The 18,245-nt window shown below is 38.0% G+C and overlaps 2 protein-coding genes across 2 annotated transcripts; one reads left to right on the top strand and one right to left on the bottom strand.

Annotated features, from left to right (window-relative positions):
• Positions 1-1,680: 1,680 nt before the first annotated feature.
• On the top strand, positions 1,681-5,334 carry LOC108918238 (tyrosine-protein kinase SRK3). Its single transcript, XM_074559723.1, is given in 9 exon segments — positions 1,681-1,963; positions 2,756-2,877; positions 3,265-3,425; positions 3,611-3,776; positions 3,949-4,089; positions 4,218-4,276; positions 4,489-4,642; positions 4,805-4,936; positions 5,050-5,334. Coding segments are annotated over 9 exon segments (1,401 nt in total). The 5' UTR covers positions 1,681-1,685; the 3' UTR covers positions 5,238-5,334.
• Positions 5,335-6,790: 1,456 nt separating this feature from the next.
• On the bottom strand, positions 6,791-16,363 carry LOC108922546 (tyrosine-protein kinase Blk-like). Its single transcript, XM_018732742.2, has 13 exons — positions 16,286-16,363; positions 14,731-14,884; positions 14,298-14,334; positions 13,846-13,939; positions 13,229-13,327; positions 13,045-13,148; positions 12,331-12,480; positions 12,063-12,215; positions 10,831-11,010; positions 9,854-9,930; positions 9,146-9,296; positions 8,669-8,800; positions 6,791-7,241 (listed from the first exon to the last, which is right to left on the bottom strand). Exons 2-13 carry the CDS (start codon positions 14,833-14,835, stop codon positions 7,036-7,038), a joined length of 1,488 nt encoding a protein of 495 aa, XP_018588258.1. The 5' UTR covers positions 14,836-14,884; positions 16,286-16,363; the 3' UTR covers positions 6,791-7,035.
• Between the last annotated feature and the right edge of the window lie 1,882 nt (positions 16,364-18,245).

Here is an 18,245-nt window from a genome sequence, read left to right as displayed (position 1 = left end):
ACTTTACTGTTTCCCCTCCTTGGATTCTCCCAAATTGTAAATTAAAAAATTAAAAGGTTAACAATGATTTTCATTATCAGTACTATTCAGTTAGAAATGTAATATACTGTATATAGAGATATGAGATATCCTAATAACCTCATGACAGTACATACATGCTTATATTATAGGGATATTTTGTCCTTAGGGTACTCATAAGTAATTCTAAAAGAAATAGGAATCATTGCTTTAATAATGGGGGTGCGGTGGCGCAGTGGGTTGGACCACAGTCCTGCTGTCCGGTGGGTCTGGGGTTCAAGTCCTGCTTGGGGTGCCTTGCGACGGACTGGCGTCCCGTCCTGGGTGTGTTCCCTCCCCCTCTGGCCTTACGCCCCTGTGTTCCTGGGTAGGCTCCGGTTCCCCGTGACCCTGTATGGGACAAGCGGTTCTGAAAATGTGTGTGTGTGTGTGTGTGTGTGTGCTTTAATAATTTGGTATTTTCTCTTAGGGGGGCGCAGTGGGTTGGACCAGGTTCTGCTCTCTGGTGGGTCTGGGGTTCGAGTCCTGCTTGGGGTGCCTTGTGACAGACTGACGTCCCGTCCTGGATGTGTCCCCTCCCCCCCAGCCTTATGCCCTGTGTTGCCAGGTTAAGCTCTGGCTCCCTGCGGGCCCGAATGGGACAAGCAGTTCAGGAAATGTGTGTGTGTGTGTGTGTGTGTTTTCTCTTACATTATGTGCTCTATAAAGTATTTTCAGTTCAGTGTTAGCTGAACTTAGTCATGCCTTTTCTCAAAAGATGTGTCATTACCATCAGAAACCCTTCAAGAGTTATGCCAGTAAATTTATTAGTACATTTACTGACGATGAAACACTAGCAAACACAAATAAAGAAAATGCAAATCCGGTTTGTTTACTTACGTCAAATGAACATGAGGAACCGTAAATGAAAAGGCTTACAGGTAAGTGTTAATGTTTCCTGGTGTGTCAAGTAATATTCTTGTACAGCAGCTTAACCAGCTTCGGCTTTTTCTTAGTATAATTTAGAATTGCCAAAACAATACCTGCAAAATAATGGCAATTGTGTTTCAAACACAGATTGTTGGTCTGACAGAGGATAAAAGCTGGTGGAGTTCCTTTCGCCAAGAAACCATTGTTATATAAATCTATCATTTACCAGGAAACGTTGAGTGCCCTGCACTGGAATGCGCTCAGTGCAGGTTGGCCCGATGAAGTCATCGCAGTCTTTTTTTACATGTCCCTTTATTTCTCAGATTGTACAAATATATTTTCCAGGATCAGTTTAAATTTTATGGTTGAAAGAATATTGTTGGAATAGTGAATTTAAAGTAAGGTACTTTAAAACACTTATAAGCTCTGGATCCTCTGCCCCGCTGAGTGAAAAATATTATTCCTTCGTGGTTTGTGCACAGAACTGAATGTAGTTTTTAAAACAGACGGTTCTGATCCATCAAAGGTTGCTGACATCAGATTATTAAGGACACTATGGTACAGGAGAGCAAGAGTATCTCTTATCTCTGACTAAGCTTCTCAGATAATGTCATTTTGGCAGTCACTCTGTAAATGTCGTTGCGTTAATGTTACACATGGGAACCTAAACAGAAAACCAGCAGAACTTGTTTGGCACCTTTTGAGAATTTTGTGTCATCTACACGTTGAACCTGCAGCCAGTGTTGTGCTGAAGAGCAATGGGGAACACAGTCAACCGGGAAAAGTTGCAGCACAAATTATGGTCCTTTACTAAGAAGGACAAGTCGCTCCATAGGAAGTCCAAGTACAGCTACGTTCGCCACACTCTGAAAAACTGGCAGTTGGCGCAAGGAGATCTTTTGGAGGTGATTGGGGTAACAGACCAATGTGTCATCGTCAGGAAGTTGAGCGTGAAGAGCATTAAGCTGCACAAGTCGGGGAGCAAATATGTGCCCGTAGAGCTGACGAAGACTGTGAAAAAGCTGGAAGAGGAGCCGTAAGTACTGTATATTTTATTGAGAAAATTAGATCGATAGGAAGTTGCACAAATTTTGTATATTCCTAATATTTCAAACACATTTTTGCAGTTTTAGTTTTATTCCACAACAATGAAAGCTGCTTTTCGTTTACTTTTCTGAGTTCAAACGGCAGTGCTGTTCTTGAAACGCAAAACGCGTTTAGTGAAAGTCGAAACGATATGTCGTCTTGGTGAGTTTGGTCCTTTCTGAATTTGAATCGGCGTTGACGTTGTCCTAGCTTTGCGTGGTACAACGCTTTCATTCACAGACGGATGGCCTGGCACTCTGTGAGTGCATCTGTGGTGTGAGAAAAAGAGTCACTCTGTTTTTCATTTCTGAAACTTGAGCGCGGGAAACTCTGGATCTAGCCATGGCCTCTGTCCGTTTGTTGTCACCTTCTTATTATGTTACCGAGGAGGGCTAAAATGTGGAACTATGAACAGTAAACGCACACAGCCTAGAAAAGTCTTCCTTAATAAACACTGCGCTGGATCAGTCATTGGCTGATTTGATATTTTTTATACTTGTTTTAATGTCATAACATCTAGCTGGTTATTTAAAATGTATCATGTTTTCCATGTTCAGCAAATTATTTCTTTGTATCCTCAGTATATATAAATCTTAATAGTCTCATATTACTGAAATTTAGAAACTGCCTCACAATACTAAAGGATGAGTCTATGAAGTGTCAAGGCAATGACTATGAAGTTAGATTTAGCACTGGTGCTTACACAATAATATAATATGTGACATTTTGTCTACTCTGATAGGTGGTACTTTGGGAATGTTACCAAGCGTACCCAGGCCAAAAGATATCTACTTGAACAACGGAATGGTCCAGGTTCTTTTCTTGTGTGGAAAAAGGCAAAAAACTCCTTTTACTACTTATCAGGTAAAAAAAAAAAAAAAACATTCTGAAAAGTATTGTTCAGTTTGGTTGATTCAATTTTGAACACTACGGCATACTGCCTAACCATATTACTATATTATGAAATATATTAGCTCATCATAAAAAGATGGGGGGGTGAGGTGGCGCAGTGGGTTTGGGGTTCAAGCCCTGCCTGGGGTGCCTTGCGACAGACTGGTGTCCCATCCGGGGTGTTCCCATCCCCCCCTCAGCCTTGTGCCCTGTGTTGCTGGGTAGGCAATTGCAAAAAAAAAAAAAAAAAACAAAAAAAGATGGAGGTTGCATAGTGGAGGCAAAAACTGAAATGCTAAAAAACTTTCTTTGGAAAAAAAACAAAGGAAGATAATGACTTTATACGGTTTTGCATTCCAGTAAAGTGCGATGGTATCGCATGGCATTACAAAATTACAGAAGATGACAAATCTTTCTACCTCGTGGAACGCAAAAAGTTCCTGAGCGTCTCGGAGTTGGTTGATTCATATTCCAGAGATCCTGATGGACTTTGCGAGCAGCTCAACAAGCCTTGTGCAAAAGTAAGTGTCTAAACACAACTTTTTTCTTGCCTTCCTTAAGTAAGCTGTCATCTTAGCACATTAAAATAATTTGTCTGTGTCCTGATGCATTGCAAATAATGTATTCTATAATTGCACTTGACACTTTGGCACATGGAAATGAGAGTTGAATACCACCGGTTGGTAGAACATGTTGTCTCTTCCAGGTGGAAATATCCCCCCCTTTGGTGTGTAAGGGCAAGGAATGGGAAATTGAAAGAAGCTCCTTGGAGAAAGTTGAAAAACTTGACAGTGGGGAGTTTGGGGAGGTGTGGAAGGGAATATGGAAGAACAAAACTGAAGTGGCCATCAAAGAGTTTCCAGGTAAGATATATAAAAGACCTGATCTTCAATCATGATGAAAAGTTTTGATTTTAAATTAAAAATCTGAGGGAAACTGATTTTCATATACCATACATGACACATTTCTCTGTGATTTTTGACCTGGTTCTTCACTTTGGAGGATCTTTATGAATGTTTTATCTTGATGTTTCTAGTGAGAAACAAAACATCCTGAACGAGATTGAAATCCTAAAGCAGCTGAAGCACAGACGGCTCCTCAAACTCTATGGAGTGTGCACCATGGATGACCCAATCAGTATCGTCACAGAACTGCTCAACGGAAGCTTGTCCAGATTTCTTAGAAGTACTTATAGATTTTAACAATCCATTTAATGCTCTGAGATGTGTCTTGAACACATTTAAAATTTCTTTAATTGATTGTGGTCACATGTATGTCTATAATCACATGTATGTCTGTTCAACTCATTTCAGGATGTAAAAGCATGTATTTTAGCATTGAGTTTTCTCAGCTGATGAAATTTGCCTTTCAGGTATGACTAACTTCACAAAATTCAAGTTTTCAAATCTTTTGGAAAAAAATTGCTGGGTTATGCGAATACAAAAATTTTATATCTATTTTATTGAATATAAACATTTTTATAGTGTGTTACAAGAAAATTCTTTAAATTTTGTATGTGACTTCTTGTCCGCTAAAATGTGTCAAACTTGTCCATTACATTAAACTGAGTTTTTTGGCAAACAGATCGCAGAAGGAATGGCTTATCTTGAAGCCAAGAAGATCCTGCACAGAGACCTTAGGGCAGAAAACATCCTGCTTGTTGAATTTGAGTCCTGTAAGATTGCCGATTTTGGCCTGGCACAATTCACAGTTTCAGGAGAAAATGCAATTGAAATGGGTAAGAATTCCAGCCTCACCAAAATCGCAATAATGACAAATGTTTTCATTTTGTGTTTAATTTTTTCCGACTTCCAATAAATTTACTTTGGAAAAAAATGCTGAAATTATGAATTCTAAAATTTAGGACAGCTCAATTTTTAATATTTAAATCCTTCTTTAGATGCTAAACTTCCTGTGAAATGGATGGCTCCAGAAGTCTTCACTTCTCAAAAATACACAGTTAAATGTGATGTGTGGTCCTTTGGGATCCTTTTAACTGAAATTATTACATCTGGAGAGGAGCCATACTCAGGTATGTGAAGTCTGTTATGAAGTAAAATATCTCTCAATACTGACTTTAAATTTCAGTGCATATGGACAAAGGTAGATTTTACAAACAAGATTCTTTCCTCTCTAATTTTTTAGACAAATCCAAGGCATCCTGTGTAAAAGCCATAAAAAATGGATATAGGATGCCAAAGCCCCCTGATTGCCCACAGTCACTGTATGACATTATGCTTATTTGCTGGAGTTCGAACCCTTTGGAACGGCCAGGATTCATCAATCTCAAAGATAAACTGTCTGAAGTCCAAAAGCCACTGATTCCAATGTAGTACTGAATGTCAGCAGTGAGAAGGACTACGGAACTGACGGGAAGAGACAAATTCTGTCCCAGATGATTTTTTGTGGCATTAACATTGTTTGAAGATGTTGGTTTATCTACTGGACTAAAGGCTCTGTACATGAGGATGTGGATCATGTGGATCATATCTATTACATGTATCACATTAAAAATATGCGTACATTGACTGCGTGAAAACCAAAGAACTTGTGAACTGTGAGATGAGAAAATGAAAATTTTTGAGAAAAAAATTGTAAATTTTGAGAAAAATTTTGAGAAATGTCCAGAATTTTTTGAGAAAAAATTGTACAGCTTCTGGGAATTTTGTATAGGGAGAGCAGATGTAATGATTCCTTATCCCAGTGTTACAAATGATCTTGATAGGTTTGTGGGCCAGCGTTATAGCACACCTTACGTGTGGGATTGTAGTAAAAAAGATAAATCACTCAAAAAAATCCACACTAGCCAAGAACTTTACACTTGGGAGTGTTTTTCACAGAAGTGATTTTTTTCACTCCAGTAATAGAAGTGTAACTAGTCAAATTATATAACACAAAATTTGAACTTAATAGCTGTGAAGTTGAAGTGATTCCTTATGAAGAGCTCAACACAGAAGTAGCCTATGTGAGCCTGTGCAAATTATTTCCGAATTTTTTTCTTGCTTTAAAAGCCTTTCACTGCTTCTCCTTTAATGCCACACTCATATCTGAGAAGCAGATCGAGATCTCTTTGTGGAGAGCAGAGCTGGAGTCTGCAAGATTTAGCTGTTTCTTTATAGTTGGAAGACTGATAATAAACATTGCTTTCCTTTTTTCTGCTGTAACAGTGGGCACACTTTGTCATTGTTTGTGTTCTTTTGTTGTGTCACACAAAAGGGAGTGAATAAAATGATGAATTATGTTTAGGATAACTCTATTGCACTATATATGATTGACAGCACACACACACACATTTTCAGAACCGCTTGTCCCTTACGGGGTCACGGGGAACCGGAGCCTACCCGGCAACACAGGGCGCAAGGCCGGAGGGGGAAGGGGACGCACCCAGGACGGGACGCCAGTCCGTCACAAGGCACCCCAAGCGGGACTCGAACCCCAGACCCACCGGAGAGTAGGACTGCGGTCCAACCCACTGCGCCACCGCACCCCCCTGATTGACAGCATTCCAATAAAAATGATAAAAAAAAATAGAATGAACAGTTGCTAATTCTTCATACCACACACCCTATTCCTTATTAGCATAGTAAAAAAAATGTTTATACACAATATTAAAACTTCATTACATAGCTAAATGGTGCCTATGTTGCATTATGTTAATTTTGTAAGATATACAATGATTTCCCAAAGACTTTTTATTGGATACATAAAGAGTGACAATATTGTTTATGAGAAAATGTACAAAACTGTATGTTTAACTCTTACTATATGATCACTGCATGAACGCTAACAAATATTTTAATTACAGAATGTATAGTTATATACAGTTTATTAATTGATATTTTAATCTGTCAACCCTAAAAACAACTATTATACACATTACTGTCAACAGAATATCTTTGGATTTGGCTGATACCTTATCAAATTTAGTCAATGTCCTTCTTTGTTCCTTTGCTTTCAAAACTTGTGTTAAGCATCCTTTGATGAAAATGGTGCAATATAAAGAAAAATTTAAATCAAAATTATATTTTAAAACCCAAGTTTATCTCGTAAAAATAGCAGAAGTATTTCTTTTGGAGCTTAAAGATGATTAAAAAATAAATAAAGCATAAAAATGTACATATTTGTGCAAAATCAGCACGGATGGTCCTCATACTGCCTTTCAGTTGCAATGAAAAAGTCCTCAAGAGTATCCTGTAGGTACTCAAAGGTGGGCCTTTCTTCCGGATGGTTTCTCCAACACTTCAGCATGAGGTCATACAACTCATAGGGGCAGCTGTCTGGACATGGCATTCGGTAGTTTCTGGACAGGTTCCTCACAACCTCTGGGTTGCTCATACCTACATGGGCCATATGTGTCAAAATGTTGTTTCAGAGTTCAAGCGCACATAACAGAATACAGAACAGGCTAATTTAGTGGTCGGGGGGAATATTTCCGGTGGAAACATTTCATCATCTTCAGTTATTTATTTTTATACAGGTTTCCTTTACAAAACAAAGTATAATTATGTTTGTAAAATTCTGCTCTTCAAGTGAAATTTTATAAAATAACTCAGTCGTATTGAAAAGAGAAAATAATGTGTACCCGAGCAAGAAAAATTCAAAAACGTTTTTCACCAAATGTGCAAAATTCCTGCCTTTTACATTTACATTCACATTTATACTGATACATTTAGCAGATGCTTTTAGGCAAAGCAACGTACATCTCAGCAAAAGTACAATTTGTGCATTACATTAAGAGAAAGAGATATGGCTGCAGACATGTGACTCTCAAGTAAACCTAGTTTGTTACCTTCCACTTGATGCACCGATGTCCATCGCTGAAGTAGGTGCATAAAACACAGGACAGACAAATCCTGATACCCTCCTACAATTTTTTTTTTTTTTAAATTTTTTAAAAAAATTGTAAGATACACAAACAATCACATACAATGCCGGAGTAGCGGCTGAAAGTATGGTGCATGAACCTTTACACTGTACATGAGCTGCAGAACAGTGAGAACTTTTAAACTGTGAGAAAATCTTAAGAACCAAACTGAGAATATCAAATCTGCTCTGGACACCTTTAAATCCAGGATTAAGCCCCATGTGTTCAAAGTCACTTATACCTAATACTTTTGTGTGCTATTCCTAGTATTTCCCTCTTTTCCTGTTATTATTTATTTATCTCTTACTTTCTCTGTTTTCTTGTGTTAGTTTGTCATTCATTGGTTGCATGGGGGTGCAGTAGGTAGTGCGGTTACTTCATATGCCCTGGCTCAGTCTGAGTGGAATTTGCATTATTGCTATCATTTGTAATACACCATTTTCTGCTGAGCTATTCCTAAAGTATACTGTGCAATGAAAGAATAGCAAATCAAATGAGACGAAGTCATTACTAATGGTCTTGCCGTTTAACAGAGAATGCTGTCCTTTTATCATTTATACTTTTAAACTGTTAGATAGGGCTTTCCCTTGCTTTTTCAGTTATTTTGACACTTTCTCTAAAATGTTTTGCGTTAAGTGTTATTTTTATAATAGATCTGGTTTTCCGCTATAGGAAAAAGTCTGAGGGCTTCTAGGAGATGCTTGTGAGGGGAAATGTAGCTAAGGGAAATTGTAGGTATACAAGAGAAGCCACATCACACATGAGGTGGAGGGTGACCAAGGCTAAGGCGTGCGTTTTGAATTCAGATTTCTTTTATTGTAATGCTATCATAGGCATGCTATTTTTTTGTTTTTGTATCTGTCTCCTATCATGTGTTGTATTTCCAAAAAAGCAACATACCTGGATAGGGCACCCGGCCATATGTTACAATTTCTGTGAGAAGGATGCCAAAAGACCACACATCCGATTTGATGCTGAAGGTGCCGAAGTTGATTGCCTCTGGAGCAGTCCACTTGATGGGGAACTTTGATCCTGAGTGGAACAGTAATGATGAGAATAAAGAAAAAGGCCAGTAGACTTTTATGAATAAACAGGACTTGCCATAATTAAATACTGGCAGTCAGTTCCACAGGTATCTGGTTTCAGTATGATTGTGCAACACATCCATGACTGTTCTCAAGTATTAAATGAGCAACAAAATGACACCTCTAAATGTTAGAACCATATATGGAAGTCACAACTATAAAAAAGCTGTTACCAAAGTTACATAACTCACAATATACTTGGCCACAAATTGTTAAATTTACAGAGCTTTTCTTTGCTACTTTTATGAGTTTAAATGTCCATTTAATGTTACACTGCATTTTAAGGCCTTACCTTCCTGTGCTGTGTACTCATTGTCAATGATCCTAGCAAGACCAAAGTCTGCAATCTTACAGTGAAGAGCTTCGGACACAAGTACATTTGCTGCCCGTAGATCTCTATGGATATAATTTTTCTTTTCAATATAGGCCATCCCTTCTGCAATCTGTGGGGCAGAGTGAACAGATGGAAAATAAATGCAATACCTATATGTGCATAAATTAAATGTGTATTAACAGGAAACCCCTCCTCTCAGCTGTTTCAGACAGTTGTGTCATGCAGGGAGGAGGTGAAGAAATACGTTTAGTCGCTGAGGCTAGGAGAGCGGAATTAAACATCTCACATCCTGTGCTGATGCTAATGGCTGATAAAGAGAGAGGTCTATACATTCCGGCACAGCTAACCACAAAATTTGTCACAGTCTTACCGGGTCCTAAAATTAGACAGAGAAGAAAATCTCAAAGTAAGAATTTATGAGTCTTCTCAGAAAATGTTAATTATTTACATATTTCATATGAAACATTGCATAGTTCACTCCTAAACAGCGTATAAAAATTGAATTTTTTATCTCTTAGAAACGCCAGGAAGTTCATAATTGTAGCTAGTATGAAGTATGGATAAAGCACATTTCAGCACACTTCTCTATTGCCATATTTTCTTAAAAAAATGCATAAAGTTCTTTTGTGCAATAAATTATAATTAAAATGATATTATTTCACAAACCTGTGCTGCCATGTCTATCAGTCTGGGAAGCTGCAGCTTGTTTCCGTCTTCTGTTTTAAGAAAGTCAAGAAGGCTTCCTTTGGGTTGCAGAAAAAGACAGCATTTGAAAAATTATATTTTTAACCATTATAATTTTTTTTTGCAATGTCTACAACCGCTTGTCCCAAGCAGGAATGAGGTGAGCCTGAGCCAGAGCCTACCCAGTAACACAGGGTGCAAGGCTGAAGTGGGAGGGACACACGCCAGTCCGCTTCAAGGCATCCCAAGCAGGGCTCCAACCCCAGACCCGCCACACAGCGGGTACAGCCCCAGCACGTTGCTGTGCCACCGTGCCCCCAGTTATTATTATTATTATTACGGGAGGATGCGGTGGCGCAGTAGGTTGGACCGGGTCCTGCTCTCCGGTGGGTCTGGGGTTTGACTCCTTCTTGGGGTGCCTTGCGACAGAGTGGCATCCTGTCCTGGGTGTATCCCCTCCCCCTCCAGCCTTACGCCCCGGGTTGGGCTCCGGCTCCCCGTGACCCTGTATGGGACAAGCGGTTCAGATGGTGTGTGTGTGTGTGTGTGTGTGTTATTAATATTATTATTCTTATTTTTACATTTACTCCAGTCTACAGTTTTCTGTCTTTGCAATGCAGCACTCTTATAATGTCCTGTAATAAATCGTGTGATTTAGTTTTTTTAAAGACTCCCATTTCTGAAGTTATTGTTACTTGCACTACTGAAAGCAAGCAAGCAAGCAAATCATAAATGTAAATAAATAGATACACAGTAAAAGTTAATGTAAGTAATTTGAATTGATACATGATTCTAGTTCACACAGATGGACAGGGTATCAGTGTCTTATTTCTCTACAGGAGCAGAACTGGCAGCACTAACATAATGTACTTTCAGCAATGGCTACATTAAGATCTACAAGGTGGGCCTGATCTTCTGTTTCATCCTTGTCTATCAGCCCCCTATGGAGCACAGCTCACCATTGGCCATGAACTCCGTGACGATGAGGATGGGCTCCTTGGTGACGACGGCGTACAGGCGAACCAACTTGTCGTGCTGCAGCTGTTTCATCAGGTTGGCCTCCTGGAGGAAGGCCTCCGGTTCCATGCTGCCCTCCTTCAGGGTCTTGATGGCCACCTTCTGGGTGTTCTTGTAGTAGCCTGAGAAATGGGCATATTTTGCTGAGCAATTTCTGATCAGTAAATTATCTCTCAGCCCCCTATAGAAAGAACTAATGCACTCCCTATACACACCAATTCTTTCATAAACTTGCCCTTTGCTGGCACCTCACATTTTATAATTTTACTCAGTTGTATTTTTCTTCTTTATACTATATTTTTACCTATGACTTTATTCTAGGGACTTTATTTTGAGGAGCTCACCCTACACCCTATGACCAAATGAATATGTATTACTGCTAACTCATAGATTACTGGCTGTTACTGTGATTTATTTGTGTTTGTTACAATGTTTGCTACAATATTTATTAACTATATGTTGTCTGTGGTGTGACATTAGGCTGATCGTGCATGCCGGAAAATGACAATGCACTTAAACCAACGTCGATAACCGCTTGTCCCTGAGCGAGGTCACCGGGAGCCGGGGGCTTACCCAGCAAAACAGGGCGCAAGACCGAAGGGGAAGGGGACACACCCAGAATGGGACGCCAGTCTGTCGCAGGGCACTCCAAGTAGGGCTCGAATCCCAGACCTGCCACACAGCGGCCAAGCCCACTGCACCGCCCCCCCAAATACACTTAAACCTAAGCAGAAAACTAAGCCTAAATACTAGCATTGTGATATGACAATACTTGCACGAGTTCAGGAAAGCCTGAGGTCACATGACATTTACACCTCGTGCTTTTTTCAGTTGTTTCAACCTGTGGCATTCCGGGGGGTGATTCTAACCACTGCGAGATTAAAATCCTGATTTCCCGTACCAGATGGAGTGTCTTACCACATCATGAGAATACGCAGGTCTCCTGAGACTTCACGAATTACCATCACGCCTTACAGCAGGTTCCACATCACTTGAGAAAACCATAACTTCTTTAAAAAAGGACTTTTGACCATGGTCATGTTTAAACCAATGTATACTGTGTTGCTGACAAACACCGGGCCACATGATCCAAAGCTCACAGCCCTGATCTTGGCGATAACAGTGAGAGATCATACACCTTGATGGTGACGCTGATAGATTGAACTTCACTTACCCATCCACACTTCACCGAACTGGCCTGCACCCAGCTTCTTCACCATCTTCAGCGTTTCTCGAGGAATCTCCCAGTTGTCTTTTTCCCACGGCTGTTGAGGAGTGATGGATTTGCAGGGCACAGTCAGTTGCTGGCACAAACCACCAGCTGTCTCTGATTATTGAGAAGAATAGATAAATAAAATCAGTGTGTCATAGTACGAGGAGTTCAGTAAAGATAAGATCTACGACCTTAGTAAACAACCTGAGCAACGTGCAAGTCATCTTACTTGAATAATACTTCACCAGTTCCTGCAAGGATGGAAAAGTAACTTTTGGAGCAATATAGAAGCCACCGTTGTCAAGAGAACGTATTTTGTAGTGCTTCACAACACTCCCCTCGCCAGGCACCATGTCTTTGATTGACAGAGAGAAGGCTCCTAAAGGGGATTACAGAGTTTATTATCTTGTATCTGTTACCTTTTTAAATAAAACCTTTGCATTTATAAGCAGGATTTAATTATATGAATGATTACCGGAGAACTATAATTAATATTGCACACATTTAAGAAAATTTAAGTTAGCCCTTGTTATGTTCACATACTAAATATTTTTCAGCTAGTTCACACTGAACGCACATTTACTCTGAGATTTGAAACTATTTAAAGTTTTAATGCTTTTTCGCAATTTTGTTTAAGCACTATACAATTTCAACACAGGGATCAAATCAAGATTCAACTCCGCTATATCTGCGTTATAATTAATGCAATTAATTAAACGTAGCCTTTTCATCACACGAACATCTGGTAACATCAAAACTGAAATCATTCTGAACAAACATGGAAAGTGTTAGCATGCTCTCGTGCTAAATGATGTAAGGTTTGATGTATTTGAGCAATTTACTGCAACAGCTATCAGAAGTTAAGTTCATGTGTTCCAGTATTTCAGTGCGTCTTGCTGGGTGGAAAGACCTAGAAATTTTGGTTGCATGAAGTGATACACACCTTTGGTTGTTTCACTTTCTCTAATTAAAAACGATCCAACTTTGTTTGCTGGGACCAGAAGCAGACGCTCGGCATCTTTTCGGCTCATATGTTTGAAGAACCACCTGCAGCATTTTGAGAATGAGAATTAATGTGACTTTTCTCTTTGTAAGGATTATGTTGCAAATCTGTAGTAGCTACTCACCTTTCCACATCCAAAGTATCCAGTTTAGCCACATAAGTACTGGGAATGTAACCCTCCTCTCCAGTGACTAAGGACTTTGCGAGCCACCAGTCCCCATTCCTTTAAAACAGACACCGTTATGAGCACTGCTCTGGTCTGGTACAGGGACAAAAGGGTGGCATACTGAAACCCTTAGTGAGGAGAGAAGGACAGGAAACAGAGAACTTTCCCGCAAACAATTACTAACACTTGGATTATTCAGAAATAGCATTTTTATTAGATATAGCCTGTGGACTTCATAAGCAAAATTTTCTGCACTCATGCAATGTCATTGAGAATTAGTGAATGAATTTGTGGGAATCTCACCTGTTAATCATTTTTCTGTTTTTCCATTCTCAAGGACACTAAGATTTTACTAATACATTTAGATGTACTTTGAATGTCACACGGAGAAGTGCTCCTCAAAAAAACAACCCTAAAAAATGCCACTTTATTTTGCAAGGTCTTCTTTTAAATAAATGCAATGCAGTGCAATTCTTTGCAACAGGAAGTTTACCCGTTGCAGCTGGTTAATAGAGAGAGGAAAAAAGCAGTATTCTTTAAACATGCAGGTTTAGTTTTACTGCAGTTATACTTACTCATGGAGAATCTTAAGTTTGTCCCCTTTTTGAAATGACAGGTCATGATCATTCAGTGACTGAAAGTCGTAATGAGCAATGGCAATATCTTTATCTGGAGGAAAAACAAAGAAACATCATTCGAACCAAAATTCTATTGAATTGTGATTTTCAAAGTATCTTCAGTTAAAATGAGATCATTAAGACATATGCAGTTTTCCTAAATATTCTCTATTCTTATGTTCTTACAGTTTTGCTTTGTTTATTTACCCAATCGGTACTTTTCTCTTATTGTGGTAGAGGACTATTCTCTTCAATGAAATAACTATTAACTTCAATGAAATAAAAAGCAAGTGCAGTAAATACAGTAAGTTAAAAGTGTATTTTAAATATAAAAAGTAACACAGCAAATAATTTAATAGTGAAGCACCATGTAATCGAGGTAGACCTTTAAATTTATCAAGCTTACTTACCCGGATTTGGAGGGCCTAACACGTGTTCATCAGATCCCTGCAAAAGTATGTACAATTAAGCACAAATAAGCAATCTACCTACATAACAAACTCACAAATAAACACCCACCATTTATCATGAATGCAGTGAATTCGAAAACATCAATCTTAGCTAAGAGTCTAAATTGTACACAGTTTAGAATTTGAATGGTGACCTGTATTAATCATATGCTATGTGTTAAGAATAAGTAGCTATTTTAAGTGATTAAAATAAAAAAAATAAATTAAGTGGATTTTTTTTTTTTTAATTTCCACAAATATACAATTCATTTTTAGTCTGGAAATATCAACAAAATTTATGTTTGCTGAAGAAGCGGACATTGTAAATACCCAAATTGGAAACTTTTTTGCTGCTTTGCAGCTTGTGCTCTGTTACAGAGGCGCAGACACTCACCAAGGCACCCCTCAGAGATAAGCTGTTGCCTGCAAACCCATTTTCTGTGCCCAGGTGATCTTTGGAGGATCTAAGCTGTCTCAGGATGCTAAAAGTACTTCCCATCCTTCACTCGGCCAAGATGACATTTAGAGATAAGTCATCTGAAACGAACCTGCACATTAGGAAGAAAATAACAAGACAGATAATAAAATAAAATGAATGGTCCATTAATTCTGACATGTCTTTTGGGGGGAAAAAAAAACAAAAACAACTATTTTAGAAGAAATGGATTGCCGGTCAGAAATTCTCTGGCTTCTAAGGGTGCAAAAACTAATGTCAGAAATTTTAATTTCAAACAAGGGTTCTGATTAATATGTCATGAGACAGATGTTAGCTTTTTGTATGGATTATATACGTACATATGTAAACATACACATAGAAATGTTGTAATAATAACAAAATATTATCTGTGTGAAATTAATTGTACATGTAGAAAGGTTAACTACCTCATGAATTAAAAAAAAAATAATAAAAAATTAAAATAATAGTCTTATTTTCCAATTCCTTGGAAATGTTGAAGTCTTATATTATTTTCTGTTAAATGAGTACACAAAGTAATATCAGGCGCTGATATTCTCACTGTATGCTTGACCTCTCTGTGCTTTTTTTTGTAATAGATTTAAAGAAATGTAAGTTTATTTACATAAAAAATGAGTTTGCGATGTATAAGCAGTTCATGCTACCTTATGAACAATGTCAGCTGCAAATGGCGGTCACTGATTGCGTATCATGATTTGATAAATTGAAATTATGATAAACTATACTATATATTGCACAGATATACTATAATTTAGAGGTAAGGAAATTATATTGATGCTATATTTTTATTTTTATGTTACATTTTTAAAAATAGTATCCAGAAAATGAAAAATGCACAAAATGTAATCCAATTAAGAATTCTGACATAAAAATAACCACAACATTAAAAAATAAATAAACGTAAATACACTAAATACAACAGCATTACATTCTGCTAATAATTTTCGTGTATTACATTATTGCATGAACTGCATACTATTTTAAATGTTAAATTTTAATGTACGTTTTCTTTTCCATAGAAAAAAAGACACCACTGTATTTGAATGTTGCATTTTAAGTGTAAGGCTGTAATTTATCTGATAATCTGGCAATATGGCAAATGAAAGAATAAGTATTCCATAACTTCTGTTTTCTGACCGATATTCTCTTCCTGGAAACAATGAAGGACTGATAAAATGTCTATCAACATAGTTATATTATAAACATTTTCATACATTACATAATAAAAGTGGGCAAAAGCACAATCAATAAGTATAATAATTATTTACAAAAATAATTCTTCAATAATTCATTCAATGCAAAATAACGAGACAGTGCGGATTTGAGAATTCTTAATATTTGGTCACATAAATCTTAAAAAGATGAATATTATATTGAAATGATCACTGTAGTAATTAATGAGGCTTTAAAATCATTATATATATTAGTAAATACCTATTTTTTTACACAATCAAAAATACGTGTGCATACATACCTTATTCTTTAACGTGTGAGTGGTCTTTAAAAAGTCAGGAAGTCACACTACCAATTCCACAAAACTGAGCTTCTTCAGGTTTTGTGGTTCAGTGCTCTAAGCGCTCAGGGCCCATCGCTCGCTCACTCTGTCTCTCTCTCTCTCTCTCTCTCTCTCTTTCCCCTCTTGCAAATTTATAACTGTGCCGTAGTCTAATGTAGCTATACTAGGGTACAGAGGAGTGTGAATCATGGATTGTGTTAAAATGATGAGTTTTATTTCAACTGCACACATTGGATTGAGAGATTCCAAGAAGCAGTGAATGAACAGTTGCATACCGAAGATATGTCTCAGAAGTGGTGTCCTAAGATGTAGTAAAATGAAACTTGTGTCCTTGCCACAAACATTTAGAACATGATCTGTTACGGAAAATATTTCTTTTAATCTTTACTTATACTTTTTACCCTTCATTTCTTCAAATTATAAGGGGTTTTATGTCTTCCACTCCACACAGATGTATTTCCTGTTTTGCCTATGGTGGTTTTGAGTTGCTATTGCTCATCGGTTTATCTATGACATCTGCAGACTTTTTTTTTAATACCCTAAAACACCCAAAAACAGTTTGGAACCATCTTGAGAAACTGAACACTTTTTTTTGTAAGTGACAAGTAAAGTGCATGCTGAGAAAGCTGATGTTGGTGTCTGAAGTCAGCAATTGGCTGATCGGGCCTGGTGTGTAGTGCAGCAGAAGACAGCTTGGGGACGGAGTGTCCAGCTGATGTGTACAAGTTCCAAAGACCCAACAGTTGCTTATGGCAGCTGAATGCCTAAAAAGAACCTTTTTTTCTGATATAACTATAAATAAATGAGGACAAATCTAGGGCTCTTTGACCTGGTGTACATCCACAAATCTTCACTACAGTACACATTCACAGCCTCCTGCCATATCCTCAAGAGACCTTTGCACCAAACCGACTGCAATCATCATCATTTTCATCATTATCGTTTTATTTGCATAATTCAGTTGATGAATAGAGTGCAGTTAACTCTAAATCTGACTACAACTAATTAAATTTTTAAAAAATATTCTTTCAAATATGTACGCACACATGTGTGGGTTTATTTAAATGGCAATAAAAGATAGAATGCAAGCATTATTCAGTGAATTAAACAGCTCAGCATGCAGATTTCTGGAGTTCCCCATTGGCCACCATGAAGAAAGGTGCTGGGTGATACTTTGACCTTCAGCATTGACTTCCTGTTTTTCCCTTAACTTCTCTGTTAAATCTATTACGAATTTTGAATTTCTATTATGAATACCACACGTAAAAGAAGTAATATCTGGCAATTTCGTAATAATACTGTGCATAGCCAAGTAGCAAATCTGTTTAATTTCAGCTTGTCAGATCTTAAAATTTGCCTAGTATTGTTGGGATGATGATATAGATTCATGATTATGAAAGTATTCTACAAATAACTCTTTAAAGTGTGGCACTTGTGAAAATAAATTTGTTTAGGGCTGCTGAAAATGTCCAAATAAACATATACATTGTTGAGTAGCAACAGTGTCTTACTGCTAAAGTTGATACATTTAGGCAATTCATACTGATTTCTGTTAAGTTCCTACATATTAACATCCATCCATCCATCCATCCATCCATCCATCCATCCATCCATCCATACATCCATCCATCAAAACCTGTAACCATGGGACATGAGGGTACACCTTGGACTGGACAGCAGTCCGTTGCAGGGCCATCGCACACACTTATTTACCCATACACATTCACACATTACTGTCAACGTGTTACTGTGGAATGGTTAAACTCAAACTCTTAAAAAGCAGTGCATGACAGAGGATAATACACACACACACACATTTTCTGAACCGCTTGTCCCATACGGGGTTACGGGGAGCCAGAGCCTAACCTGGCAACACAGGGCGTAAGGCTAGAGGGGGAGGGGACACACCCAGGACAGG

Source organism: Scleropages formosus, chromosome 15 (genome assembly GCF_900964775.1).
Source record: "Scleropages formosus chromosome 15, fSclFor1.1, whole genome shotgun sequence".
Taxonomy (NCBI): Eukaryota; Metazoa; Chordata; class Actinopteri; order Osteoglossiformes; family Osteoglossidae; genus Scleropages; species Scleropages formosus.
The sequence above is the reverse complement of the archived record's forward strand: the minus strand, read 5'-3'. Positions and strand labels throughout refer to the sequence as shown.